A 27,741-nucleotide genomic window follows, 5' to 3' on the forward strand; every position below is an offset into this window, starting at 1 on the left:
TGCTTGTATTTAGCAAAATGGTTACTACGTGATAATGTGAAATTCAAAACTTGTAAAGAAACTTCGGTGGTTTTTTTTTTTCCCCTTCCCCCCGCCCATTCTCTCTTAGTGTGTTCCCTGCTCCCTGTCCCGGCTCTGTATTCCAGCCAGGGCTGGATCCACCATTCCCAGGCACTGCCTCACAGCCACAGGATGCCCTTCCCTGCAGAGCCTGTCCTCTGCCTTGCTGAGAAAAGCCAGACCAGCTCCTCTGAGAGAACACCACCCCCTGCTCCCAGCCACCACAGCCTTGGCCCCTCCAGGAGGCCTCTGCAGGTCTGGTGGCAACAGCAAAGGGCAGAGCAGACCCAGGCAAGGATTAGTCATGGAGCTCATCTGTGAGTTCTGGGTTTTTTTTACCTCAGATCAAACACACAAATGCCAAACCCTGAGTTATGATGGCCACAGGCACCTCCCATTCCCCAGGAGCCAGAGCCCTTTGAACACAGAGCCATTTCAGCTCCAAGGCTGTCACCCTGTCCTCTCTGACACGAGGCAGCAGCTTCCTGGCAGTGGCATAGGCGCTGATTTTGCTCGGTTCTGCTTTTGCCGTGCAAAAATGCTTAACTGGTCGTTTTGTTGTGCGCAACAAAGGCAGGCAATTGCAGCCTTAGGACCAGCCAGGGGTGGGGGGGGAAGAGCACAGCCTGTTGGGATCTCACGAAGGAAAAACTGTGAGAGGAATCAGGCTGTGTGTGCAGCTGCCTTTCCATCATTGCTAACGCTAGAAAAAGAAAATGGAGCGCAGCAGCCTGAGCCCGACCAGTGCCACATCCTGCTGCTGTGGCAGACACCTGTTGGAGAATACAGCAGGGCTCCACGCTCCTCTGCTGCAGCCACAGACACTGAAACATCAGCAGCGCCCTGGGGAAGGAAGAGATGAGCCCAGGCACTTTCTGCTGACCAGTGCTAAGGGTTTACCTGCTCTCTGCCCTTCCCTGCAGCTCACTTCTTGACAGGCACAGGGCTGGTAAATCACTTGCTCTCAGTCACCAATTCAGATGTGCTGACTCACACTCTCCCTTTCATTCACACCAGCATCCAGCAGCCACACTTTTCACGTCTGTTGCTTCCATGGAATTTTTCAACCCCCCCACGCCACGTTAAGGGAGGGAAACATTATAGAAGATCACACACATCACATTCATGACTTTCACACAAAGAAAAGTGCACAAAAACAGCTGTTTGCCACAACTGTTTAGTTTTACTATTTTAATATCATGAAATAAAAGTACAAAAAAATTTACAGGTATATTGTTTCTTACATGAAGATTGAACAGTTAACATTTGCATTTATTTTGCAGTGAAACCTGTACTCTCAGTCACAGAATGTGATTATTAGCCACTGACATCACCATTGAGCATTTCATTTTAGAAAGAAACTGCAAAGGTAAGAGGCAACAATCTCGCAAGGCTTTGTAAGGACCAAAAAATACTCCAACTGTACCAGCAGAGGTCATGTTCCAGTCAGCCATCCTGACCTAACCCATGTTTCCCACCTGGGAGGCTGTGTTCAGACATTTGGACTGGACATCTGGGCCAAGGGGTTGGAAATGGGAGGCTCTCACAAGCTGGGGGCTCTTGAGTCCTTGTTCAGTGCCTTCCTGGAAATAACCAACGTGGGCACACGTATGGAGAACAAGGGGTGAGGCCTGCAGGCCTGACATGCCCTGTGCTGCTCACTCCTTTCCCACTGCTCTGAGGGCAAATCACAAACTGCTGCCTGTGAAGTGCTGAGAGCTCAGTGCCAGGCAGTCAGCTAACCCAGTTACCACAAGTTTATCCAAAGCAGATACCCAGGAATGCCTGCAGACTGGTGCTGCCATTAACTGACTGAAACACACCCCAAGATTCCCCTCTGTTTTTGTTATTTCCTAGAACATTACAGCTGCACATCTTCCCAGCCCAAGTAAAAGTTAACTCCATCAGCTGTACAGAGATGAGAAAGAAAATCCCTGCATTGCCTTAGCCTGTGAACATGTCAGGCTCCATTTCTTACATGCCCCTCAGCTTTTCAGACAGGCTTTCAGGTAGAAATTTATTTATGATGGTCTGGTCTAAATACTACATCCTTTGCTGGACTGTGTGGTGCCTTTTCAAATAATTCATTTCATGAAGCATGCATGAAACCAAATTTTGAGTTTACAAATAAATAAAATGGTGCTCACCATTAGTTTTTATATATTTCACCATTTACTGAAATGCTGAAAGTAACTCAGTCCTGAATGAGGTTTGGGGGTGTTTAAATAAAAAATACTTGGAAATTGAAACCACATTTAAAATTGGAAAAACTATGCTTTGTTTTTGGATGGGTCTTGCTTGTTTCTTCTCTTTACGTCCCAATTATAAACTCTAGCCATATCTGAGGGTGTGGAATTAAGGAAACAGCTTTCTCATGCTACCAGAAAAGAGAAACAAAAAGGTTTTTAAAAAAGGAGAAAGAGCAGTTTACAGAGTTGGCCACTTAGTTACAACGGTCAGTACAGAAACCATTTCATGAAAGGGCTGACTTGGTGCAGAGCTTCAGCACTGGTAACTGTTGGTAACTGCAGTATTTAGATCATTACTTAAAAAACCTCCAAAAAGACATTGCAGAGAAACACAGCTTTAGTTTTGCCTCTCTGCTGATTTCAGTCAAGCTGCCCGCATCAGCTGTATTTGCCTCTTGCAGGCATCCCAAACTCCTGCTGCACTAAGACAGCTGAAGTATCAACCTGAAAGAACAAGCAGTTGTGCCTTCATAAACTAAATCTAATGCTTCAGTAAATGGCTACACTCATTAAAATAGTTTTTAACTAGAAAGTACAGAAAACAACCCCACACACCCAGGAGGTGGCTCATGACAGTATAAAGAAATTTTGGAAACACTGAGCACAGCCCAAGCCAGTCCCTTGCTTGCTGCAGCAGGGCTTGTGCTGCTTGGAGGCAGCTGCAAAGGCTGTGATGGGCAACAAAGAACAATGTTCACATGCTCTAGAGGAAAGGTCACTGTGCTTCAAGGTGGTCACCTGGGCATCAACCCAACCTTCCAACTCACTCTGCAGTCAGTCTGAGTTGCAACCACTGCACTAGATTTCATGAGGACATATACACAAGTTTTGTTACCTCTCACACACCAACCTCTAACTCAGCCCTACCAACACAATATTCCATTACATTGCTAGGACAGTTAAGTTCACAGGTGCTATAGAATTTTGAGGCAGTAAAAACACATCAGAAAGTTGGTTGTTACCTGGACGTTGGCTTTCAGATACATCTCCCCCCCATGAATGAAAAGGATACTGACTTCTGTAGTGGTGAACTGATCTCTGAGAAAATCCAGGTCTTCCTCTAGAAGATCGAGGTTTTTTGTGGCTGTTGATAAATTCTTCTCTAACAGAGCCTGAGCTTCATCAATATCATATTCAAGCATCACATTGGCCTGAAAAAGAAAGATGGATAAAAGCTTTTAATCTTGCATTGTAAGGACTAAGCCCCACCAAGTGTATTTTAGGCTGTTGTTCAAAACTAATCCCATTAACAACAGACTGTCCTGACAGGCCAAGACAAGATTCAGGACAGGCAATGTTCAAATCCACTTGAAGCCTCCACCCCTTCAGTAACTGAGTAATAAATCTCCCTAGTCACTTAAAGTTAAGCTCTCTTCCTTTAGCTAAGCAAGATGGGATTTCTTCCCCTGTGGATCACATTCAGCCTTTCAAGTATTAGCATCTCAGCCCCACCATATTTGAAAAGTGAGAGACCTTACATTTCTTAGCAGCACCTTTCAGGTGCCACACAACTCTAGAAACAGTTTTTGTTGAATTCAAGATAAACCTCAGGCTCTGTGTGGAACACTGACAAACAGCTGGCACTGTCAGTAACAAGAACTACTACAGGTATTAGAGATACAACAGATACAAAAATCGTCTCTGAGAGGGGTGTGGTGATGGTTTTTAATCCAGACATTGTTGTTTCAGTAAGAAGTTACCACAGGACAAGATAAAAGAACAGTATCAGGTGAAAATGCACCAATGAAGCTTTGTCCTATTCAAGAACTGTGCCCTGAATGGAGCCACAGTCTGTGACTGACAGGATCCCACAGAAGGCTACACTGAGCTGCCAGAGCTGGATAAGCTGTTCTTTAAAGCAAGTAGAGGACAGAGATCCCCAGTCACAGTGACAACACAGCCCAACACAGAGTGTAGGCAACAAGCAGGAGAAAGGCAGAAGGCCAAGAGCACCTAAATAAAATTGACTGTGTGTGGCTTTCATTACAGCTTTTCAGTGTGAACTGTCAATAAGATGAACCTTCTCTGATGTTCTGTTAGAAAATAAACCTGGGATGTTCCATGAAAGTAGAATAGTAACAGCTAGCAGAAATTTTTTTTCTTTTTATGATAGAAGTGGGAAAGGTTGGGAACAACTGTCCAATTAATCTGGATGGTTCATGTGTCAACAGTGTTTCTGTCCTAACCAAGAGGTTTTGTTTGGCAGCCAACACTGGGATTTAGGAACATCCATGATTTAAAAGTTTCAAAATAAGCATAAGCAGGTTAATCTCCACATATAATGAAGCCTCTAAATACAAAATGCTCCAACCTGATAGTGCTTAAGTACTTAGGAATCTGGGCTGTGAATGCTGATCCCAGCAGGCTTTAGTGCAAAGTCCACTCTAAATGCTGGCAGATACCTGTGACAAACAGAAATCCCATCTTTCCCTAAAAAGGTGCATGAAAAGGGAAAGGAAGATGCTGAATACAAATAACATCGAGATGAAGGGAAGCTACTTGACAAACTGAGTTATTTTGCTGGGCACATTCCCATGCCAGGCAATGTCATTAATTTGAACCAAAAAGTGACAGAAATGGTAAGGGAAACACGAACAAGGTTTTTGGAAATAACAATCCAGCAAAAAGACAATTCTCTGCAGTCTTACTGTTCAGGAACCAAATAGAATGGAACAAGAAATCTTCATTAACACACTGAAGTTACCTGGTTAGATGTGCTCTTCTGCCATGGTGCAGCACCACCATGCACTCATCAACAGAATCACGTCCACTACAACCAGGGGAGACAGCAACCAAAACTCTGTTTCACAAGCCTTCTATAAGTTATTGAAACAGTTTCAGAGAAAATTCCAATTTACTTACCCCCAACCACAAACAAACTTTATCTGTAGGAGGAACTGAAGCTTTGCAGTAGAGATTATCTGCCAATAAAAATCTGGTTTCCATTGGATGTGTGGAATCCTTAAGACAAATGATAAATTTACAATTGTTATTTTCACTGGAAATATGTTAAAGACATAAAACTTAGAATAAAGAGCACACTTTTCTGCTTTCTGCCATTGATACAGCATTAACTTGTGTGGAATTCTACATAACTTTACTTCAACACTAAAGTTAGAGCTCCAAGAATAATGCATTTTAAAAAGATATATTTAAAATCATTACAGAAATCTCTATAAAGAATGGAGATGAAGTCAAAGCTTAGCTGCAATCTATACACTATTAAAAATGAAGTTTGCATTACAAACATTAACTGTTTTTGAACTAGCTTTCAAAAAGTACTACATACCTTTAAAAATAATTCTGTTATTTATAAAGGCATATTAAGTGTGCTCTCCAAAACATTTCTTGCAATGTGTTCTGTTAGGGTGGAAAGGTAGTTAGCTTTTCTCATACTCATTAGATATTCAAAATAATTTACCTTTTTCTTCTGCATGTGTTTTAAAATTTCTAATGTCTGTTTAATTTCAGGAATCTGACTTTTTAGCCTGTGAATTAACAACAGTCATAATTTATTATTTTACAGAGACACAAAGTTTCCTAAACAAGTGATCAGTTTTATTATACAGTCCACCCTCCATTTTAAAACTTGTTAACAGCTTTTTCCAGCTTACAAAAGCAGGTTTGAAAGACAAGGCATGTAAAGGCAGCTCAGCTCCAGCTTCACCTGCCCCTCACAACACCGAGGCTGGCTGGCTTTGGAAGCACAGCAATCCACTCAGCTTTCACGCGGAACAACACACAGTAACAGACCCCCTTTCACTGAAACAGTACATTCCAAATATTTGTAATCCCTCAGAGGACAGGGGAACCTCAGCAGAAATAGAGGGCAAAACCACTGCAGGTAAAACAAAACCAGTGTGTTTCTTCTGAGGTTCATGGACTATTCTGACAGTGAGAGCCACAGGACTCTGCACTGTTCAAGCAAAAGCTCTCCAGAGCTGAGGGCACTGCTCTCCCTGACAGCCCTGGCAGAGGCATTGGCATCCCCACAGCCTTCCAGGCCACTAGATGTATTATTGTAAAAAACCAGAACTGTGCTAAACATTTCCCAAATCTACAAAAATTACAACTTACCTCCTTTTCTTTTGAGCAAGATTAAGTTCCAGAAATTTATACTTCTGATACTGCTCATCCAGCTTCTTAAGAACTACATCTGCTGTCTCATTTCCAGGCTGTTTCATAAAAGAATCTACATCTTCCTTTAAGGGGAGAAAGAAACCCTCAGTGTTAGAAGAGTTTTATGGAAATCCTAGACACAGACATGCTATCATCTAACTGCAGCTACATCTAGAGGGGGTGTGAAATGTAAACAGACTTTTTTTCTGGACTGGAGTACAAAAGTATTTTGTTTCTTTTTTTAGTCATCTCTTCATTTCCCCCTCCCTGCTTTTTTTTTTGTAGGGAACGAAGGGCCAGGCGCAAGGATTATTTCATAACCACATCTGCAAGAACATGGTTAGTGGTGCTTTCAGTCCTGGCTGATGCCAAGTGCCACCTTACATGGGTGGGTGTCCATGGAGCATGGCTAAACCTGGGTTTCCTACCTGTAAAGCAGGGATAATGCTTGTCTGTGGCTAACCAGATGATGAACTATTTTGGATAAAACTCATGAAGGAAAAGAGCCTGATCAAGCATGTTGTGGCAGAAAAAGATGCAAAGGGGGGAAAACTGAGTTATCTGCTCAGACAGGCACCATGGAAATGAACAGCCTGGTTTCAAAAGCTCCTTCGATACTTAGCAGGAAGCCACAGAAACCTCCAAAGAACAACTCCAGCCAGTGCTACTATCAACTGACAGTGAGAGCCACAGGACTGGCAGGAAAAGCTGCCAGAGAAGAAAGGCCTGAGTGGGCAAGGATGTCAGCCTTGGTCTGTGCCTCCTTCAGAACCCCAGGAAGCAGCTCATCTGCTGGGGGCCAGTGTTCCCAGCTGCTGAGAGGTACATCAGGGATCAACCATGTGTTTCTGGCCTCACCACCATGTACACACATAATTCCGGATGACCCCACTTCCCCCACTGAGGTAATTCTGCCCTTGCTTACACAGCTCAGTAAAATCTGATGGAAGCCCTACCACAGGCCTCTTCAGCTCCTCCTTCTGAACTTGGTGTCTCCATTCCAGAAATTTCACACCAGAAAAAGACTGTAATATGTTACTAAAGTGATATCAGAGATGGAGCTGCTCCCTCTCATTAAAGTGCCTTAACTCTCTTGGCTAAAGAAACTTACTAGGAAATTACTGAATCTGGTAAGAAGTCCTTGCCTTCCTTATCATAAAGGAAATCTGTAGCAGAACATGAACTCCACAACCTACACAGGCAGCACTGTCCAGGTGATAGATCCAAACTCAAGAGACCACACCTCAGACTGCCTGAAAAATGCCTCGAGCTACCTCACAGCCCAGGAACCACTCCTGCCTCTGGAAAAGGCTCCCAGAGAAGCCTTCAACAAAGAAAACAAGGATTAGGTTTGGGGAAGTGATGCTGAAGCGAGGCCTGAGGATAGTGTGAAATGAAACTCCCTCTTGTGGAAGCAGCTCTGCTTGTTTAAGCCACCTAGGGCAGAGAGCAAAAGCAGGTGGGCAGCAGCTCCCCCGCACCCTGCCTGGCACCCAGCTCTGCCTCAGCCCCCATCTGTCCATGCACAGCAACAGGACACAATCCACATCCTCCTGAAACAAAGATGCTGAGAAGTGAATCAAGAAGTAAATCCAGGCCCCCCACATACTGGTGATCTCCTTCCACTACATAGTGTCCCAGCTCAAGGTGAGCTCAGATTTACCCCCAGGGTTTTCCAAACCTGGTCAGGCTCTTGTCCCACCTCCCCATCTGCAAGGCTGAGGCACAGTCACTTCTTTAAGCTTGACCAGAACAGCTCTGAAGCACAGCTGGCTGCCAAAGCCATTAGGATCCCCACTTTGTGGTGTATTCCACAGCACCTCCACTGCAGAATTCTTACAACACTTAACAGGTTCTGCAAGGACCTGCCAAAACTCATCTGTATCTTTTTAGGAAGAGAATTCACTGGCAAAGCACCATTTTGCAAACCTCAAGCTAAGGCACAGGAATGCTCAGCAGAAGCCCTGAAGTGCAGCAGGATAGCACATTCCCACGTGTCCCTAGGGTTCTCTTCTGAGTGATGACCCAAATAAAGAGCTGCAGGCACTCACTCTGCAGAGAGCTTCATCACCTGGGAGCATGTGCAGAGAACATGACAAGAGACACCTACTGCAGACCTGCATCCTCACACCTGCTGAAGAAGGCAGAACAAAGAAGACATTTTATTTGGAAATGTCTGGGCAACAGCTCAAAACCACCAAGCTGAAAGTTCTGTTTTGAGAGTTTGTTACCCAGTAAAACCCTGTGTGTTAACACTACTTACTCTGAGTGCTCAACATCACTTGAAATCTGGAGGGACAGGAGTGTACAGAACAACTGCCTCAGAGAAGTCATGAGTCATAACTTGTGTGAGGAGCCTCTACTGGACCAAGACACTTACAGGAAACATCTCTGGAGACAAGATTCACAGTAACACTGCCCATGCAGCATGTGGGGGGAAAACACCAAGCAAGAGATCAGCAAGTCTTTAAATGTTTTTGAAATAGAAACCTATTTTCTGAAATAAAAAGGCTCTAGTAAAACCTACCCTCAAGACAGTAGTATTTTCACTCTGCAGAGCAGAATACCATTACAACTTCTCAGTGCAAGCTTATTTTGAATAAAAGAAAATCTGTTTTAACATCTACATCCAAGTACTCTATGATCACCATCGAGGATCTCTTCTGCAGACACACCTGTATTTGATCAGAGCACCTCTCAAAGCCGACAATTAGGAAGCTTCCAAGATGTTCAGATCCAGAGATTAGGAAGATCCACAAGGTTTTGAAGAACTGAAGAGAAGCATGGGACTTAGGCACAGCCCCAGTACCCTTGGAGCCATGTGATACAGCACACAAGATACTATAGACACAGGTACTGAAAGGAAACTACACGGAACCAAACACAGCAGCTACAAAGGCAGCCACCAGCATGGGATGAGGGATGTGACAGATGTCCTTAAGTGCTTGCTGAGGCTGTTTATGTCCTGCTTCCTGTCAGGGTGGCCACCTTGACTGTAGAGTCAGCAGAGACCACAAGTTCTCCTCTGTAAGGATCAGTGAGGTCTCACAGGGCAGCTGAAGACCTGGTCCTTCCCTTTCACTTTCATCTTTGCTGGTTTCTAATGAGGCACGGAAAGAAGCTAGCTGAAAGAAGCAATGGTTTTCCAGCCCACTAAGGATTTGCTAGATCCTAATTATTGTTAGAAAACCTTAAAGGAAAAGGAGAAACTGGATCACTGGAAGTAAATGCACTGCACCTGTCTGGTCAGGTCCTATGCCCAGACAAGACACATCAGCAGTACAAGCACTACATCTAGAAACAACAAAATGCAAGTCAAACAAATTTATCTCTATAAAAGCAGTTGTATCAGATGGGGCAGACATCCAACACTTCCCAAGATCTCCAAGGCAGCTAGGTACAGCCACTCTGATCAATAGTTATTGATCAAAGGAAATAAAATAGCAATCAAGACTGTGTACCAAGGGTACACAGCTGAAAGTAGACAACAGATGACTGTGAGATTGTGCCACTGCATCAGTCACTGATTCCTCCTTTTCAACCCCTCAGTAGAATCATCAAGCCCTCGGTACATCAGTTTTCAAAGCTGAATAAACAAGTTCGGCCTGTTTTCCAAAGATATACATTTGCTGGTTTTCAAGACCACGCAGGCGTTTCTGAAAAGTGAATCTTCTCAGCAGCGTATAACTTGAATAAGAGAGGAAGATGGACGGAAAGGTGCTCGGAGCACGGCACGTTATCCGCGCAGCAGGAGCGGCAGGGCGCGCCCCGCCCAGTGCGTGCCGGAGGGCTCTCCCCGCACGCTGCTCGCTGCCGAGTCCGGCAGTGCAATAACGCGATACTGCTGAACGCGGGCGGCCCGGCTTCTTGTACGGTAACGCGCCAGCTCGGGACGGAAACAGGGCGACTCACCCGGGAAAAGGCCCAGGACTGAGGCCGTGCAGGGCCTCCGCCACCCGCGCCCCCGGGTACCGCCCGCCCGCCGAGGTGCCGCCTCACGGGGGCCGGGCGCGGCTGGCGGAGCACAGCCCCCACCCCTCGGCCCCGCTCCCCGTGAACGCCGCCTCAGGGATGCCTTGCCCCACTGCCCGGACCCTTCCCCGGAAACCCCGCCCCAGGGCTGCCCAGCCGCGCTCGCGGGCCCCGCTCACCACGAACGCCGCCTCAGGGATGCCGAGCGGGCCGCGCTTCCCGCCCGCCGCCGCCGCCTCGCTGCCTCCGGCCGCCGCCATTTGGGAACGGACGGTGCATGCGCGGCGTGCGCCACACGGCGTCATCACGTCAGCGCCGAGCGGGGCGCCAGGCGGGGCGGTGGCAGCAGCGGACAGCGCCCATTGGCCAGGAGGAGGAGGCGGGGCAGGAAGGGCTGCGGCAGGAAGGGGCGGCTCCGGTGCGAAGGGAAGGGTCCGCTATCAAAGGGAAGGCTCCGGTGCGAAGGGAAGGGTCCGCTATCAAAGGGAAGGCTCCGGTGCGAAGGGAAGGGTCCGCTATCAAAGGGAAGGCTGCGGTGTGAAGGGAAGGGTCCGCTATCAAAGGGGAGGCTGCGGTGTGAAGGGAAGGGTCCGGCAGCGGGGGCTGCCTGGGTGGCCGGACCTGAGTGCCTTGCCTGCCGTGTCCCGGGAAGGACGGGACGGAGATGCCGCCTGTCCCACCCTCTGCTTCTGCCTGCGGAGGAAGCGCCCTTGTTTCTAGACGCAGCTGCTCTGCCTTTCCCACAGCGCAGATGACAAGCCACATAGAGCAAACAGGAGCAATGCCTTGAACAGTCTACAGTAACCATTTCTAAAGGATCACCGGTAATGCCTGCCCTGCATTCACACGCACAGGCTGCTCCCCGGCCCGTGCCCTCGGAGCCCGCAGCCCATCGCGGCTGCCCGGCACCTCAGCACTGAGATGGGGGCCAGCACGAACTAACTACTAAGTAGGCCAAGCTCACAAGTGAAAACAGATCTCTGAAACCTAAAGAAACAAAATACTACTATTAAGAATAGAGTTTTCTGATGTAGAAAGGAGCACCTGCAGCACCCCCATGTCCTTACGCTGTCGCAGGCCCTCCCCACTGCTGGAATGATGATGGCTGGGGAATGAACCCAGCTCAAGGCAAACCCAGCCAAGGCTCACAGTCTCGGTGGAGCCTTCTCTTCTCCAATGTAAACACAGAGGTGGAACAAGCCAATTAAACACCCTAATTCAGCCATGGCTTTATAGGCATTATAGAAAGCCTTAAGCCTGAGAACACAAAAAAATGATCACATATACACATGCCTTGCATATGCCAAAGTTTATTTTTTTCCAAAACCTGTTTCATCAAATATGTGGATATGAGCAGTTTTTTTAAAAAATGAACAACTTGCATATTAACAAATTGTGAAGTTCCACAATTAAAATATCAACACAGCCAGTCTTGTGCTTAGGCTTATTTTTTAAAAAATTCATAGAACATAAATTCTTAGTTTTTTTTCCAGTTTGTGGCTAGTATATTTTCCACACATTCTGTATTCTTATAAAATGAAGGAACTCACAGAAAGGAACATCTGTACAAGAATACATCTGAAAAAAAGCAACCTAAATTATCATAGCTCCTTTTAAATAAATATCCAATAAAAGGCACAAACCTGTTATGGGAGAAAACATAACATACAAAACAAGACCTATTAAATAAATAAAGTGTGGGTTGGGGTGAGGGAAATCTGTTCCAGCACCTATTTTGTCATTGCTCCAAGATGAGATTCCAGCCAAACATTTGGTAAAGGATTAAGCTTAATCACAAGGATACACATCTGAGAGATACTGAAAGATTTGACGTTACAATTCCTGTTGTAACTGTACCAGTTACTACAACCTCTTTAAATAGATGATCATGAGAATCTGCATAAAGTAGTGATGCAGCAATGTACAGATCAATGACAAGTCAGATACATCTTCAGAGTCATAGCAACAGGTTTTCTATAGTCCTAGCTATCAGCAATGTATAAATGATAACATGTACAGTTTCCATTGCTCAAAAATATAATCTTTTCAATGGAAATAAATGACTGATACAGTGCCTTTAGATGTTATCCTTACAATACAAACCACCCCAAACAAAGTTTTCCTTTTTATGTACAAATTAAGCACCGATCCACAGTGCATACTATTCTAATTGTAACCCCCCCCATCCCTGCCACACATCAAAATATCCAGCTGGGGATAGATACACCCTGTATTCAATCTTGTAGTCAGAAGTTCTGTTGTTACTTTTGTGTGTGTGGTTTTTGCTGTTGGTTTTGTTTTCTTCTTAAACAAAAAGTCCATTTGTTATTTTACCTACAAATATTCCACCACTATGTGCACAGAACAGATTTTTCTAGTACACATGTCAAAAATTTATTTAAAAAAAACCCAATAACTTCTTGGAGGCAAAGTCAAACTATATCTAGAGAACATTAGAAAACCCCAGTTATTTAGAGAGGTACATGTTCAAGTCCAAGAGGCCTCACACAATCCACCTTTCCAAAGTCCCTCAGAAGCCATCCTATGGCATGTTCCATGACAGCCTGCCTGTAGCAGCACCAGGTCCCAACAGTGAGGCTCAAGTGACCCACTAAAGTACAATAATGCAAAGTGTACAGCACAAATCAAAGTCTTCCTCCTTGTTCAGACAAACATGGAGAGACATCTTAGTCATCAACTTCCTGAAGTTTTCAGAATATGATTCTGATCCAATGAGTTGGAAGGAAAATCACATTTATGTACATCTCTCCACTCATCACAACTACTGTTCACAGTTTCTGCAGGCTGGTACAGTCACCCTCAAGAATAACCCTGGTGTTCAAAGTGGGTTTTTTTGTGGAGAATAGCCATAAAAGCCTTGACAGCATCCTAAGTCCTTGGTTTTCACGTCTCATGTATGTTATTAAACACATACTCTGCCATTTTATGTGTCCCAATAGATGCACAAGGAAGAGTTGGGCAAAGCCCAGTCCTGTGCACTTGTGTGCAGAGAGAAGGTACAAAGCAATCTTTGCTTCACAAAGATCAAGCTGTAAGCTGTGTTTCAAAGCAACAAAAGAAGGTAGGTTATAAAGTTCTTAAAACATACATTGTGGCTGTTTCTCCTTTTTTAATACTAGTAAGTTGGTATCAGACAGCTTTGCTACAAGAAAGCAGACCAAAAGAACCATTAAAAGATCCAGAGCAAATCAGAAGTAGTGCAAGCATTATCCAGTACTAAATCCATTTCTGAGCCAGGTATACTCCAGATATTCAGAATGCTCTGAAATAAAGTTATAACAAATATATACTGCTTGCCAGGCATTTATTTGCATATTTTATTAAAATAATGTGTTATTATTTATACAACTCAGTATAAGAAAGAGACCTAACAGCTTACAGTGCTAGGAACTGCCTGCTTGTAGCACTCTCACTTCTGCCATTAATGCTCAGACATTTATAACTACATGGACTGATCTAATTTGAACACAAGACTTTTGATTGCTGAATGAATCTATGGAATTCACTATTTCTTAGATAAACAGTCCCCTCAACACAACGACCCATTCTAAATGGCATCTATTCCCTCAGCATGTGGAGGGCAACTATAGGCACTGAAGAACTCATTGGCTTAAAATTGTACAATTGTTCAACCCAATAAAGGTGGATTAAAGCTTGAAGCCCTTTGTAATTCAAACTTGAACATTAAACTACCCTATACTGGTCCAAATTCTTTCAAAATCAATATACATCAAGGAACACTGAGTTTTAAATTTCCACAAGGTTTCATTTTCCAGGAAATTAGCAGTTACAGATTTCAAGGGCTGGGGAGAGGAGTTTTATTTTGTTTCTTTTGTATTGATTCATTGGGCAAAATAGTTACCATAGGTTTAAGAAATACTACTTTTGCTCTCTTTGGACAGAATTAAGCATTTGGAAAAATAGAAGGGTTGTTCTCACTCTGAGGAATGTGCTTAATTTAGAAGTTCTCTACAGGAGAGTTTGACAAGATTCTCAGGCCTATTTGCATTTACGGTGAGAGTGAGAGATATTTCTGCAATTACAGACTCTCCTAAAAGATAAAACACATACTATGCTGGAGGTCAATTGTAACAATAGAAAACTCAGCTTTAATATTAATCATTATCACAAGTAATTTTACAGGAGAGCTTTTCATTGCATTTTGCCACAAAACTTCTGGAGGAAAGGTTCCCACTTCTATCTACTTAATTATACCTAAAGGGTTTTTTTAATGCTATCACTTTTTAATCAGACAGTGAAAAATACAAGGTAAGGCATTTTCATAGCCAATTTCAGTTCTGGAGGAAGATTCTTAAGTACAAAATATGTGCCAGAAGTCTGTACACATCTGACCCATTGTGAACAGCAATGTTTCATAAATTAGTTGATTTTAAAGATTTTCCTCTCAAAAAGAGTCCAGATTTTTTAATGTAGCATTTTTACCTGGAAATTACTACAGAAGAAAAAGATTACTGCAGCATCAAAGAAACAACTATCTAAAAGTTTACATGTATTTACACATTTAAAAATAATTATTTTTATATGGTTTACAACTAGGTTCTTATTTCAAAAAAGAAGCACAAGCTATTCTCTACAGCTGGATAATTTCAAAATAGTTGCCAGTTGACAAGTGTCAGCATGATTGCAAGGTTTGAGTCTTTTTGACCTAATGGACTTTAGAAAGAAGAGTTGGCTCTCTTGTCTCCACTGCAGTTATCAACAAGGCTCTCGAGTGCTCCAGGGTGCTGTGCTTGGGGCACTGACAGACCCTGGCTCCCCAGGCTGCTCTCCCCTGAGCCCCTGCTGGGAGCTGCCACCTGCAGAGAAGGTACCTGTGGAAGTGCAGCTGCTGGCACCTGCTGGAGCTGCAAGAGCTGTTCTGGAACACACTCATTTCCCCTACTCCATCACAGACTTGCAATCTTGCAGCTGCTGGCTCTTTTTACTTAGCCCTGTAATACTGACATACCAATGGAGCAATTTTTTATTTTTACTACGTCTGTGTAATGTGTCTTGATGATTCACAGCATTTCAAACTCACATTATAAAGTTTGCAAATTACTATAAGTTATTCTAATGTGAAAAAGCTGTCTGATTTCACACAATGTTGGCCTTATGATAATGCAAGCATTGCTCTATCAGAGTATTTATTAGAGCACATAAAAATTTTATTGCTCAACTTGATTTTGTGTTGTGTCTTGGTTACAGCAGCCACAGAATTTATGAATAAAATAAATAACTTTGACATTCTCAGTCAATTCCTAAGGTAATCCACTGATGATTAAGGTTGTAGAGCAATCATGTAACCTCCTCCTTGATTTTGAACATGGCAATCCAGCTTGCACCTTCTGAGTCAACCTCAAAAATACAGTCTTCTGCTGAGCAGTTAAAAAAAATAAATCAGGAAACAAACATGACTTCACACTGCAGTGACTGTTATAAACAAGAATCTCTAAAGCATTGCAGTTCAAAATAATATTGTATTATACAGGGAATAAGCAGTTGCCCTGTTCAGGAATACACCATGGAAAGATTGAAATTCAGTCTTTTCTTTTTTACCAGTATTTGGTTGTTGTCACATCTTGTTGCTTTGGTGGTTCTACATAAACTGTATCTGTGAAATAAAGATTATGTATTAATGCCACTTCCATAACAAATGCTTTCCCAGTGTTTTAGAATAAAGAATCTATTTGGCTGCTGTGTTACATTTAAGTTAAGTCTATAGAATTTGGCACTTAAAAAGACCCCAAATATTTACACCTATGTATTTGGATGACAAGAGTACAGTTTTTCCAGCTTGAATGATCTCTTGTCCATGCCTTTTTCCCTCCCACATTACCTGATCCTTGAAGAAGCTTCCAACAGTGCTCTGGTCAGCATGACTAAACCAAGTATCCAGCTAATGTCATAGGGAGACTAAAACCTACATACCTTCACCACTCCTGTCTACTTAATATTGAAAGAGTGAGAAGCCAAAATCTGATTTTGACTTTCTTCCTTGCTTCCTGCAATTCCATCATCTGAATTTGCCTCCTCACCAGAAAAACTTGCTGCCCTTGAGGAACCCCTCACTTTCATATGCAGAAATACACCTGCAGCCTTTCATGAAGCATTTGGTTGTGTTTGCCAAGGCTGAAGTTTCAATACCAAAAAGATTAAAGAGCACTGTTCACCTGAGTTTCAGAAATGGGTGCAAAAGGATTTGTTGGCCTTAGACCAGGCTGTGTGTACATCATTGTCTGGGGTGCCATCAAAGGAGCAGCTCCAACCTGAGGAGGTACCTGTGAGAAAAACAAAAACCCCACAAAACCAAAAATAGAAAATTCAAACTACTTCCACAAGATACATCTTTTTGCATTTGAATTATAGTAGAAAAGAAAAATATAGATACACACACAGAATAAAGTCAAAGCTTTTAAAAACCACTGCTATATCAACCTTAGAGCCGCCTCTTTCAATGCAGTGTGAGAAACATACCAGATTTCACGCACTACTGCCAATATATTTAATTTGCAGGATGGTTTGAACATCATAATTCATGACATGAAACCCACTGGTAAAGACAACTCAGTTTTCAGGAATACAAAACAAATCAAGCTTCTTACCATTCCATATACAGGCACTTGAGGTGTGGTCAATGGGTATGTGATAGGAGCAGGTACCTTCAAACAAGAAAATTTTAAATTTCAGGGAAACTCATGCATACTTAGTAATAGATATACAGAACTTTGAAAACCACATTTTTCAACACTAAAAATAACCAATGTATTTACAAGAAATTGACTTACATATGCAGGATAGTGTACTCCATTCTGGCATAGCAAAAGGATAAGATAGAAAATTATTTAATAGGTATTCATGCTGGAAATTCTAACTAAGGGATGGATTCAAGTCCAATACCATAACAGTTTTTAATATGCTCATTTATTAAAACCATTAAAGTGTGAGGAAAAAAAGTGCAAGGACAGTAACATAAGTTAATAGGCTTAGAAAGTTACCACTAGTACAATTTACAGCAAAATCAGAAATTGTACTATACCTAGCCAGATTTGAGCATATTGCTTGCACAGGCATGTGTGTGAAAAGCTTACAGAGGGCATGGCATGCAATGCTCCTTCTTCCATTATTGGAGAAGGGCATAGAAAAAAAAAGTCAAGAAAGGAATTGAACAGCAACAGATGTTTAGTCAGGTTGGTGTTGCCCACATACTAACACCTGATGTCAGCATGTACCACAATATGATAAAAGAAAAATGAAGGACATTTTAAGCCTTCTATCAGGTTACATTCACAGGCACAGCAATGCATGTGCTTCCTAAGGCCATGCTTTAAGCTGTGCTAATTAAACTAAATCCCAGGTGCTGGATGAAACACTCAGATATGGGATAGGATGCAGTGGTTCATGAACTGGAGAGTTAGCTCAGAGGGCCAGAGGCCAGCCAGGACACTGAGACCTTTGCAGTTCTGGGGCACACATTTTAAAGAGGTTCATAGCTGAGCTAGATCATCACACATCAGTAATTGTTGGGAGTTCCAGGAAAATGCATGACCAGATACCTGGCATAAAACAGTCAAATGCTTAGACCTGATGAACACATGAAATAAAACCAGTGATCAACGGGTACTAAGGTACCCTCTATGTTCCAGAAATAAAAATACATCAGTACTCTAACAACAGATTCTAGAGCACCTAGAGGGGATAAAGAGATTGTATGGTCTCAAAAAATCTCACATAAATGTGCAATACACCTGTGCCCTCTCATCAATTTTTTTAGTTTCATTTTTGAGTCCAATACTGGATTAAATACTGTACTCAACTTCTCTAATTCTGAATGAGCATAGTCAGAAGACAAGGAGAATAGGCATTTGAGGCAAAACTATAGTTATTGCAAAATTAAGTCAGACAGCAGTCCAAAATTCACAGGAAATGTGGTAATTATCCTAGTTGTCTATGTAACTGAGATGAACATCTACTTCCCTCTAAGAGCTATATTTTAGAAGTGATTCATATTTCTATGAATATATTATGAACACAGTTGAAAAATCTCTTAAAAATCATAGAAAAGTCAGTTGCCTACAAATACCCCTCCTAGAAATGAAAATTCTTCATTTCAATAACTTATTATAAAAGGTACACTAAACATTTTGTACTGTGTTAAAAAAATGAAGTTGCTGTTGAGCATTATCAGAAGTCCAAAGTGCTGCTTGACCTCATTATTAAGGTGCCTTACAGAGGTTGCAGCAGTGTTTCATGATAAAACTGAAACAGGAGCAAAGACTGGAAGGAACAGCAGTTTTGCCCTTAAAACACATTCTCTGGATTCTTAAAAGTGAATTTTTGTCTGTGTATTTGCGTGTGAGGGGGAGTGGGAGCATCTCAAATATGCACATCAGGAATTTTCTGGACTGGGATCATTTGTTTCAATCCTGAAAGGATTTATGAACTGAGATAGGTAATCTGCCTTTCACTTGAGATGTAAGCCCTTAATGGACAAGTTTTTCAGTGAGGGGAAATAAAGCATGCTAAAATCTCTACCTCATTCAGTAAGATCCTATGATCCTGGTAAGCATTCCCTGCTACCCCCAGTCTTGTATCAAATGCCTTTGCTGTTCTTTATGAATTTACACAAGCAGAGAAGCAACATTTGCTAGAATCAAGTGTGATTTCACAGTACAGAAATTACCATGTGTGGAATAGTGGGTAAGGGAGTTGGGGTCCACGTGGTTGATGTGCTTGTTTTTGCTTGCCAGTTTGTTCCACCAGTAAGTTTTTTCTCTGTAGGCTGAGACCACTGCATATCTGATCTAAAATGAAGCCATGGTGTTAGTTTTCAGGGAGAGGCAACAGCCAGAGTAAAACAACATGACAGGAAACCCAAACACCCATTAATGCATGCACACAGCTGAAATCTATGAAGAAACACTCAATTTCAGTAATTACTTGTGTATCTTTTCTCCAGTAAGTGTGAAGTCTGGGGCTTCTCTTTGTGTTAAAAGTGAGCTACCAGTGCTGCACTGTGCATATAGTGACTAACTGGAGTTTGATGTAACTTTTAATAGTGTTTCACAAAAATAAAAATACTTCAATAAAAATACAGCAATTGCAAAACTAATTAAAGTGAGTTTCTCTAAAAATTAAGGTTGGCCACGTTGTGCTGACTGATCACAAACACACTGTTCCAATGCACTTCTCAGCTATTCTGGATTGTTTCAAGAGATGAGATCCTTGCCATGTTCCAGGCAGGGACTTTCAAACAGTCATGTGAGAATATTCTAGAGTACATATATGCACTTACTTTTTGGATGGAGTTCCTCCAAAGCCAAGATCTGTAGGGGAAAAGAACGAGACAAAATCCTTAAGCATTTTAATTTAGGAGGGGAAAAAAAGCTTGTTTTGCTTTTAGTAAAAAATGGGAAAGTAAATTTTAAAGGCCTCACACTTACTTCCTACTAGATTTGCAAGTGAAGAATCAAGGTCATTTGCTAAAATTTTTCCACTTTGCTGGCTGGCTCCAGTGGCTCTTTGACTTTGTGGTGGTACTGTGGGTTGCAATACATCATCTAGAAAGTTAAAACCTAAACAAAGAAAAAAACAACTGTTAACAAAGTGGTTACATTACATGTAATAAATGACATCTATAGGCCAGGGAGGTATTTTCTTTATAGAGCACTAATTTGAGTATTTATATGTGAAGGTTTAACATGATGGAAGTATTTAAGACTTTGATAGAAGCATAGTTTAACTTCTTATTTTTCATGGAATACTGTATTGTACTTAATAATCTAAAAGAATCTTTAACTGTACTTCAACAATATTTTGCTACACAGAAAAGAAAGACTAACTCAGGTATTATTCAAGAAACACACACAACAGAAGTTCTGCACTTCTGCAAGAGTTGTGCCTCTGAATGGAATCAGAGGGAAATCATCACCATGCATCAAGAGAAAGCATAGAAGAAAAATGAACATGAGCTTACCCGTTAGGACAATCCAGTGGGCCACATTCAAAGTTTGTTCCCCCAGAGAGAGAGGAAACAGTTATTACACAGAGAATTAAATCAGTCAAAGCTCATTTTAAAGCAAATAACTAACAACTGAACTGATTGCCTCTTATCAGTCCATAATCACCTTGCAAATATATTAAGTTATTAAATTTCCAACTGCAATAGCAATTATGCTAAATTGTTTAACAATTTTTGCCTGTAGGGTACAAATTAGTCATAAGGCAGTTTTTACCACTTGCAGTCCTGTACTCTGGTGCTGTAGATTTTCCTCCAAAAACAGCATCAAAGTCCACATTAATTGTTGAAGAGGCAGTACTCGGAGAAGCTGAATGAACAGGAAAACCTGAAAAAAAAGTTGAGTAATGAGCTGCAGCCATGAAGTAACATCACTCATTCTAGTGAAACCAGAAAGTTTTAAAAAACAAAATTAAAAAAAAAAAAATCGAATTACCATCAACAGTCACAGGATGATACACAGAAGCATATGTTGGTTTATGACCACTAAAATCATCTTTGCAAAAAGAGAGAAGAAAATAAGATCAGTTTTAAAGAGAAAAAGGAAGAAGGAACCCAACAATTAAGTCTGCAGTTAAAAATTAGGAAATTTCACTAATATAAAAAGGTGGGTTTTTTCTATTTTACAGATTTAAAAAGCCAAGTAACTCCTGCATTCCCCATTACAAAAGAGAAAAGAGGCTGCAGTTTGAAAGAAATCATCTGCAGGTCTTAGGATGTCTAGACTGGGCAAGCAGAACAAACTAATAGTTTATTTCAACTACAGAAATAAACATTCAAAAAAACATATAATTTACTACACCTGGAATTAATGCACAATTTTCACTTGTTAATAAAAAGTGAAGACTGGCCCATATCATAAAAAGACTACATGGCCCACGTTATTAGCATTATCACCTCCACTTGCAAATAAATTACATGGGGTTTGGTTTTTTTACCACTAAACAGTTCCACTGTTTGTTTGGAGGAAAAAGAAGAATTGATGAAAGGGGTGGCAGATTTTACAGCTTCTTCAACAGGCTTCATGTCAAAGATGTCCAGATGAGGTGGAGAACCAACACAACCATTTGAAGACGAGAAAGGACCTTTCAGATGCAGAAGTGAAGGAAAGAATACAGAGTACAAATAATGGAAAAGAAAAACAGACTGAAATGATTGAATATGAGAATCTCTAGACAAAGTCAAATTGTAAATATTCTACCTAATGATCAGTTAAAGTTAGATACAAATTTTAGATAGATATTATCTAAATACAAATTTTAGATACAAATTTTTAGTGTCAGATAAAAATCTTAATAGCTCTTTGTTTAGGGAAAATTATTCTACTATTGACAAAAGGTGGGAGGGTGAGAATGACAGAACATATATCAAAGAAGTTAGATGCTACATTTTTGGCTTCAATAATCTACCTTTTAAATAGCATATAAGAATATCAATTCCACCTATTAAAATAGTAACATTTACCATGGTGTTATCACTGCCTTCTTTTGGCATTTAAGCCATTTCTCTGACATCTAACCTGACCATTCTTTGGAAGGATGGGTGAAGAAATTGAGGCCCACCGCTTTTTTACAAAAACACTGAAATTACCAACACCTTTTAAATGCGAAGTATATTAAATATTGCTTAATTAAATGGAAATACTAGTCCAGGATCTTCTCAGTTACACCTGCTTAGGTTTTATTTCCCAGTGTTTTCTTAGATCTTGAGTTATATTTCTTCTCCCTGGCCCCTTTATCAAACAGTTCCACTCCTTTGTTCCATCAACACTAATGCCATGTGTTCAAGGAAGTTGGTCAGAATTTTCAATGATTTACTTCATATTTTGTTATAAATGTTTGGATGCAAAGTAGTTAAGGTTTAAGATGCAGATTCAATTAAATATGAACCTTGTATTCTAAGAATTCCCTTATCATTTAGACAGTCAAATCAAGGTATGAGCTCACCTCCCCAGGCATTGCTTGCTGATGTTGATATAGCTGGAGTACTTTGCACAGTTGGAACAAATGCAGGCTGAAGATCAAAAAGATCACTAGAAAGGTTGGGCATGCTGAATAAGAAATGAGAGAGAGAGAAATATAAAGATCTGTAACAGGCATTGTAGTCCTGCTTTTATGAACACTTGTACCAATCTCATTTTCTCTTATTTGCTAGCAGCCCATCAACAACAGCGATACAACAAAGTGGTAATTAAGCACTTACTGACAAAATTATAGTGGGTACACCAAGAAAACATCAGCAAAAGGTACCTGAGTGGTAACTAGGATCACAGTTTTGCAGTTGATTGTGGAGCAATAGATCAGTGCAGCAATTTCTGTTTCTTTTGGAAAGCAAAATATCTCTCACCTATTTGTTGTGGGTGCTGGTGCAGCAAAGAGGTCAACAGCTACAGTGGTATTCACACTTTTTCCTGATAAAGTGCTTGGGGATGCTGATGTGGAAGTGGAATTTGATACTACAGAGATTTCTCTTAATCGCTGCTCCTGAAAGGTGAGAGAGACAGTTAGCATTTTAGTCTTATTAATTAACATTTCAGTCCTGGAGACTTTTTCAAAGAAGAAAATTTTAATTATGGTCTTAATAAATAAAACACTTTTTCTTATGTCAAGTCCTAAAACCAGAAAAATAACTGAAATTAGATATAAGAGTATTTTTTTTAACAAAGCATGTAAAAATCAAGGTGAGACTTGATGTTTTAAATATTTATTTTTTAATCTATCTGCCTAGAAGTAAATCACTTCTAGTCAAGCTACACATTCCAGGCTTCCTCCACAGTCACTCAGAGAAACAGCTCAATGGACCTTTGTTCAGGAAGACTCACCTCCCTACTTTATGAATAGTCTCTTCATGGTTCAATTCAGATGTTCAGAAATCAGTATGACAACATGCAATCCAACCATCATGTAGCCATGTAACAGCCTTGTTTAAATTAATTTCAGGTTTCATCCCTCACTACTTCTAGATATGTTCACTGCATTTTTACAGCACCGGTCAAGGCACAGGTGTATGTTTTACACAGCTCACACTCCTCACATAAAACACTGAGTGACCTTGCAAGCTTCATCACCATTCACTATTTTATCAATTTACAAAAAATCTTTGAATACAAAACTTGATAAAAACATCCTACCTTAAGTGCCTGCAGTCTAACTTGTTCCTCCTCCAATGCCTGCTGCTTTTCTTTCTCATCCATCCGGCTGAATGACATTCCTGTATTGGCAAGTGTGGAAACAGCACTGGATAGGGCACTGGCTCTAAAAAGAGCAAGAATTAAAAAAAATATTATTTAAAAACCCACGGTCAGGTATACATCATTTACAGTTTCATCATCAAGTGCCTTATCTAGTTGTGTGTCATCCTCCTTCCCAGTCACTTCTCCCCTTACTCTCTGGTACATAAGAGCAGACCCCCCAAAAACAGTTTGGTGACAAAGAGGCACGAGTGCACAGAGTGACTCCCTCGAGTTTCAGCGGGTAGGAACTGGAAAATGTGGAACATAGCAGTTGCCTTTCCTCTTTAAAGTTATCTAGACTAGATTGGAATGTTATTCAAATGTCAGAGGCACAGAAAGCTTGTTTAAACACTATATAACAGCAAAGAAGGCACAGCATTATACATATGAACAGAATATTGTGGCAGTGAATCCTTAGATTCTTGAGAAAAATAATCTAAGGGGAAAGACAGCAAATTGGAAACATAGCTCAGCCTGATACATTTATCAATATTTACCAAGTTTCTGTGGGAGAATGTCTATGCCAAAAGAGATCTCTTATTATTCAGTCAGAAATATTTTCATACATACTGATACCGTACTTGACAGAAAGAATAACAGAATTTCTTTCAGCAAAACACATCTATGCCAATTTGGCTGTTTTGAGGAGGGGCTGAAGAATTTATGAGAAGGTCAAGCTAAATTCATGGTCTGAGAGGTAGGCCATGAATATATAAATAATAACAATTCAGATAAATACCATCCTATCTTGGGTAAGAAGAGTATCAAAATCCAAGCACCTTATAAATGTTACAAGTCAAAGGACTTTAAAAAAGTAGAAGCTAAAACGAATAATACAGAAGCTCTCAGCTCAGTGGTTTAGTACAGCATAATCAGAAGTCTGTCTGAGACACAGGCAGACATCCCTACAGTTCAAATGTGGTTAAGCTATTAGACTATTACTGGATGTTTCATTTATATTTCTAAGAAGATACATTCAGAAGTGAATAAAAAATCAAGAATAGCACATGACTGAATCCTGAAAATTGTTAGAATGACAACGGCAAATCTAAAGTATGGGCACTGTTGTAATTCATTGGGTGCTCACCTGCTGGCAGCAGAGACTTCCTTTGTTTTCTTTCCCTCCACAGAAGCCAAATGCTGCTCCAGTGCCTCAAGCAAGCTGCTGGGTGCCTAAAATTAAAAGTATTTATAAAACACTGCTTCTATCAACACATCATTGTTTAGTACACAGATTGGTTTTCTCACCAACTAAAAACAAACAAAATCTCACACATCAGTAATGGTGCCTTTGGGTTTTGCTGCATTCCTACACATCCAGATTCCATCTATTCAATGGTGGTTCCTTAAAAGGAGTGAGATCACTGAGGCGGGAGGGAAGGATTCCCCAGACTGGCTCTGCTTCTGTGCATACAAGTCAGATTCTTGGTTTTGGCAACAGTATTTGCTATGTTAGAATTAATTGAATAACCAAAGCTGATGAGGCACTACTTCCTTAAACTCACACAAGTCCCCAGACAAAGACCTGGCATTTTTTATATATTTTCCCAAGTAACAACAAAAACCCAGTCACTCTCCATTCAAATATTTACAGTCAAAGGCTTGCAGCAGAAACACCTGACAACAGCAGGATGTTTGGTTTTGATAAAACAGGGAAGCAAATCCAATCTCATCCCAAGGACACTACTGCAGATTGAGTAGCTATTCAACATGTAACTGTACAATAAACCAACTCAATTACTCTAAGTGAAATAAATCCTACTGCAGATTTAGATGAAGGGAATGTACCTCTAAAATGTAAATCTATTTGCCAGGTCAGTCCTCCTCACTTGGCAGGGTTTCAGAAACATTAAGCCTCTCTTACCACTTGCCAACTTTCAGGAGGTAGAACAGATATAACAGGCATTGTTTGGAGGAAAAATAAACTTGCCCTTGCTAGCCCTTCTGTACCAAAAGCTAGAACAAGGCATTTCCTGGAAAGAGGAAAATATTATTCACACAAAGTTTTGGCAGGCAAGCTCCCCTTTGAAATACTGAGCACAATTCTACCTTCCCACTTTCATTGAAGGCAAATTCAAGCTAGATTAATTAAGAGATGGGGAAAAAAAAGACAATCAGAATAATCCTATAAAACTGCTTGTCTTAAAATGAAGACCTGAGCTTATATATTTCTTAAGTAGAGCAAGGTAAGCTAAGACAGTGTAGTTACCTCACCCCAGGTCATGAATAAATTCAGCATTTGACCCAGACAGCTAAATCCCAAGGGGGACATTTTGAAATAACCTTTTGGAAAACTATCAGGAATTAAAAACACCCAAATCAAACAAACAAAAACAACAACTAAAAAACCAAACAAAAAAAACCAATCAAACCAAACCCCCCCATACTTTTACCTTTCAGGAGGCACAATAGCTTGCAAAAGGCATTGCATGGCACAGCTGCTTAGACAATCTTAGTAACAGGAGACCATGCCCTAATTCCAGAAAGCTTCTCCTCGTATTTTTTTTCTCCCAAATCCACTCAAACTTACATGTATGTAAAAGCATATTCTGTACTTACTTTTTTTAAAACACACTGAACAACCCCCTCAACCACAAGAACTAAACCAAACAATCCAGTAACCTCCTCTGAACTTTTTCACTACTGCAGATCTCCAACAAAACATCAGACTTGGAGTGAACAGGGTGGTTTTATATCAGAATTATACCTGGGCTAATCCAGCCACTGACTTGAGAAAGTCTGCATTTCATGATTCACCTCCATCCCCCACCCTCCAAAACACATAACAGACTAACATCCATATAGAGGGAAACAACCCTGTTACGTTCATGAAATACAAGAACAGTTATTAACAGAAAGCAACATCCCTGTGAAACAAGGCACCTACAAAGGAAAATATTTTCTTCACAGAAACAGGCTAAACCGGCAGTATTAGAGAAATTACAGCAAATCCTTTTGGAGTGGCACTAAATGGATGTACAATTATTCAACTCATTAAATGCCATGAAATTTTCTAAGCCGAATGTTTAATAGTGGCACTGAAATTGCCAAAATGCACAGGATGCTGAGGTCTACCACCAGCTCAGAATTGCTTTTCTCATGTAAGTGCTCTTACAACAAAACAACTGAGCTATTAGAAATAGAATGTTGTGGGCACAGTAGATATTAAGTATTTTCTCCCTGAAAGTTTCAGATACCAAAAGCAGCAAAATGAAGTTAAATACCCCTATTCCCAGTAAATAAAAAAATCCACTTGCTTTCAAGAGCTTTTTAATGACCCAAATTAAGTGGACAAGTGCACACTAACCCAGTGAGGTATAAATAACTTCAGACTTCAGTATAATGTGATTAGCATAATACAGCCCAGCTGAATACTGCAGTACTAATCAAAAGACAAAGTATGACGCCAAGATCAAACACCAACAGAAAACTTCAAACTACTGTTTTCAATCATTACCTGCCCTTACCCTGATGGTTTCAGTCCTATTTCCTTTATACCACATATGCAAGTTCTTAAAGTGATAAATATTAAGTGCTAGCAGCAAGCATTAGAGATTTGTACTTTAAAGCATGCATGATTTCAGATGGAAATCATACTGTAGGCAGTAATGAACACCGCTGACAATGGAAGTTTGTGGCTTAGGTTTGATTTCCATATTAAAAAGACACTGATTAAGGTGAGGCAAATCTTCACACTAGGTATGTTTTTCATGATTAGCCCCTGAAATTGAATTTCAAGAATCTAGTGTAGGATTAGATGTGACTGTTCAAACATTACACATTAGATTGTTAGTTTGTCACTGACTGCATTCCAACAGCTCCAGTACTGGAGCTCTAAGGCACTGCAGTTTGTGCCCAAGCCTCCTCAGGCTGTTTATTGCACCCTGCAGGTTACTCTGTGCTACAGAAATAATGACAAACACTCTGCTCTGTTGGGTTGGCCCTAGAAATAAAATATCCCTGTAAACTGAAGGGACTCACAAAGAATAACCTTGTTGACCTCTGTGCACTATCAGGGTTTCCTGTTTACCAGGTCAAAGCATTTTCTCACCTCCCTTCTGCTCCTCAGT

At 41.0% G+C, this 27,741-nt stretch overlaps 2 protein-coding genes across 4 annotated transcripts in view; both read right to left on the reverse strand.

Annotated features, from left to right (window-relative positions):
• Positions 1 to 1,234: 1,234 nt before the first annotated feature.
• VBP1 (VHL binding protein 1) lies at positions 1,235 to 10,693 on the reverse strand. Of its 2 annotated transcripts, XM_084213292.1 has the most exons (7): positions 10,580 to 10,693; positions 8,480 to 8,562; positions 6,387 to 6,511; positions 5,731 to 5,797; positions 5,172 to 5,270; positions 3,322 to 3,460; positions 1,235 to 2,401 (listed from the first exon to the last, which is right to left on the reverse strand). In XM_084213292.1, the coding sequence occupies exons 2-7, from the start codon at positions 8,549 to 8,551 to the stop codon at positions 2,331 to 2,333; spliced, it is 573 nt and encodes a 190-aa protein (XP_084069418.1). In that variant the 5' UTR covers positions 8,552 to 8,562; positions 10,580 to 10,693; the 3' UTR covers positions 1,235 to 2,330. The 2 variants fall into 2 exon arrangements, with proteins under 2 accessions (XP_084069418.1, XP_084069417.1); XM_084213291.1 differs by lacking the exon at positions 8,480 to 8,562 and having other exon boundaries at positions 10,580 to 10,691.
• Positions 10,694 to 11,700: 1,007 nt separating this feature from the next.
• LOC311158123 (phosphatidylinositol-binding clathrin assembly protein-like) overlaps positions 11,701 to 27,741 on the reverse strand; it is a 29,059-nt gene continuing 13,018 nt past the window's right edge. The window contains exons 9-21 of one of the 2 annotated variants that reach the window (XM_084213286.1): positions 24,759 to 24,844; positions 23,570 to 23,693; positions 22,786 to 22,922; positions 22,386 to 22,489; positions 21,378 to 21,524; positions 20,876 to 20,935; positions 20,657 to 20,767; positions 19,865 to 19,981; positions 19,717 to 19,747; positions 19,105 to 19,225; positions 17,027 to 17,083; positions 16,595 to 16,702; positions 11,701 to 16,035 (exon numbers count right to left, since the gene is read on the reverse strand). In XM_084213286.1, coding sequence (XP_084069412.1) covers positions 16,021 to 16,035; positions 16,595 to 16,702; positions 17,027 to 17,083; positions 19,105 to 19,225; positions 19,717 to 19,747; positions 19,865 to 19,981; positions 20,657 to 20,767; positions 20,876 to 20,935; positions 21,378 to 21,524; positions 22,386 to 22,489; positions 22,786 to 22,922; positions 23,570 to 23,693; positions 24,759 to 24,844 — 1,218 coding nt within the window. In that variant the 3' untranslated portion in view covers positions 11,701 to 16,020. The remainder of the gene's footprint in view (positions 16,036 to 16,594; positions 16,703 to 17,026; positions 17,084 to 19,104; positions 19,226 to 19,716; positions 19,748 to 19,864; positions 19,982 to 20,656; positions 20,768 to 20,875; positions 20,936 to 21,377; positions 21,525 to 22,385; positions 22,490 to 22,785; positions 22,923 to 23,569; positions 23,694 to 24,758; positions 24,845 to 27,741) is intronic. The other variant, XM_084213287.1, reaches the window with a different exon arrangement.

Source organism: Fringilla coelebs (genome assembly GCF_963513975.1).
Source record: "Fringilla coelebs genome assembly, chromosome: 11".
Classification (NCBI taxonomy): Eukaryota; Metazoa; Chordata; class Aves; order Passeriformes; family Fringillidae; genus Fringilla; species Fringilla coelebs.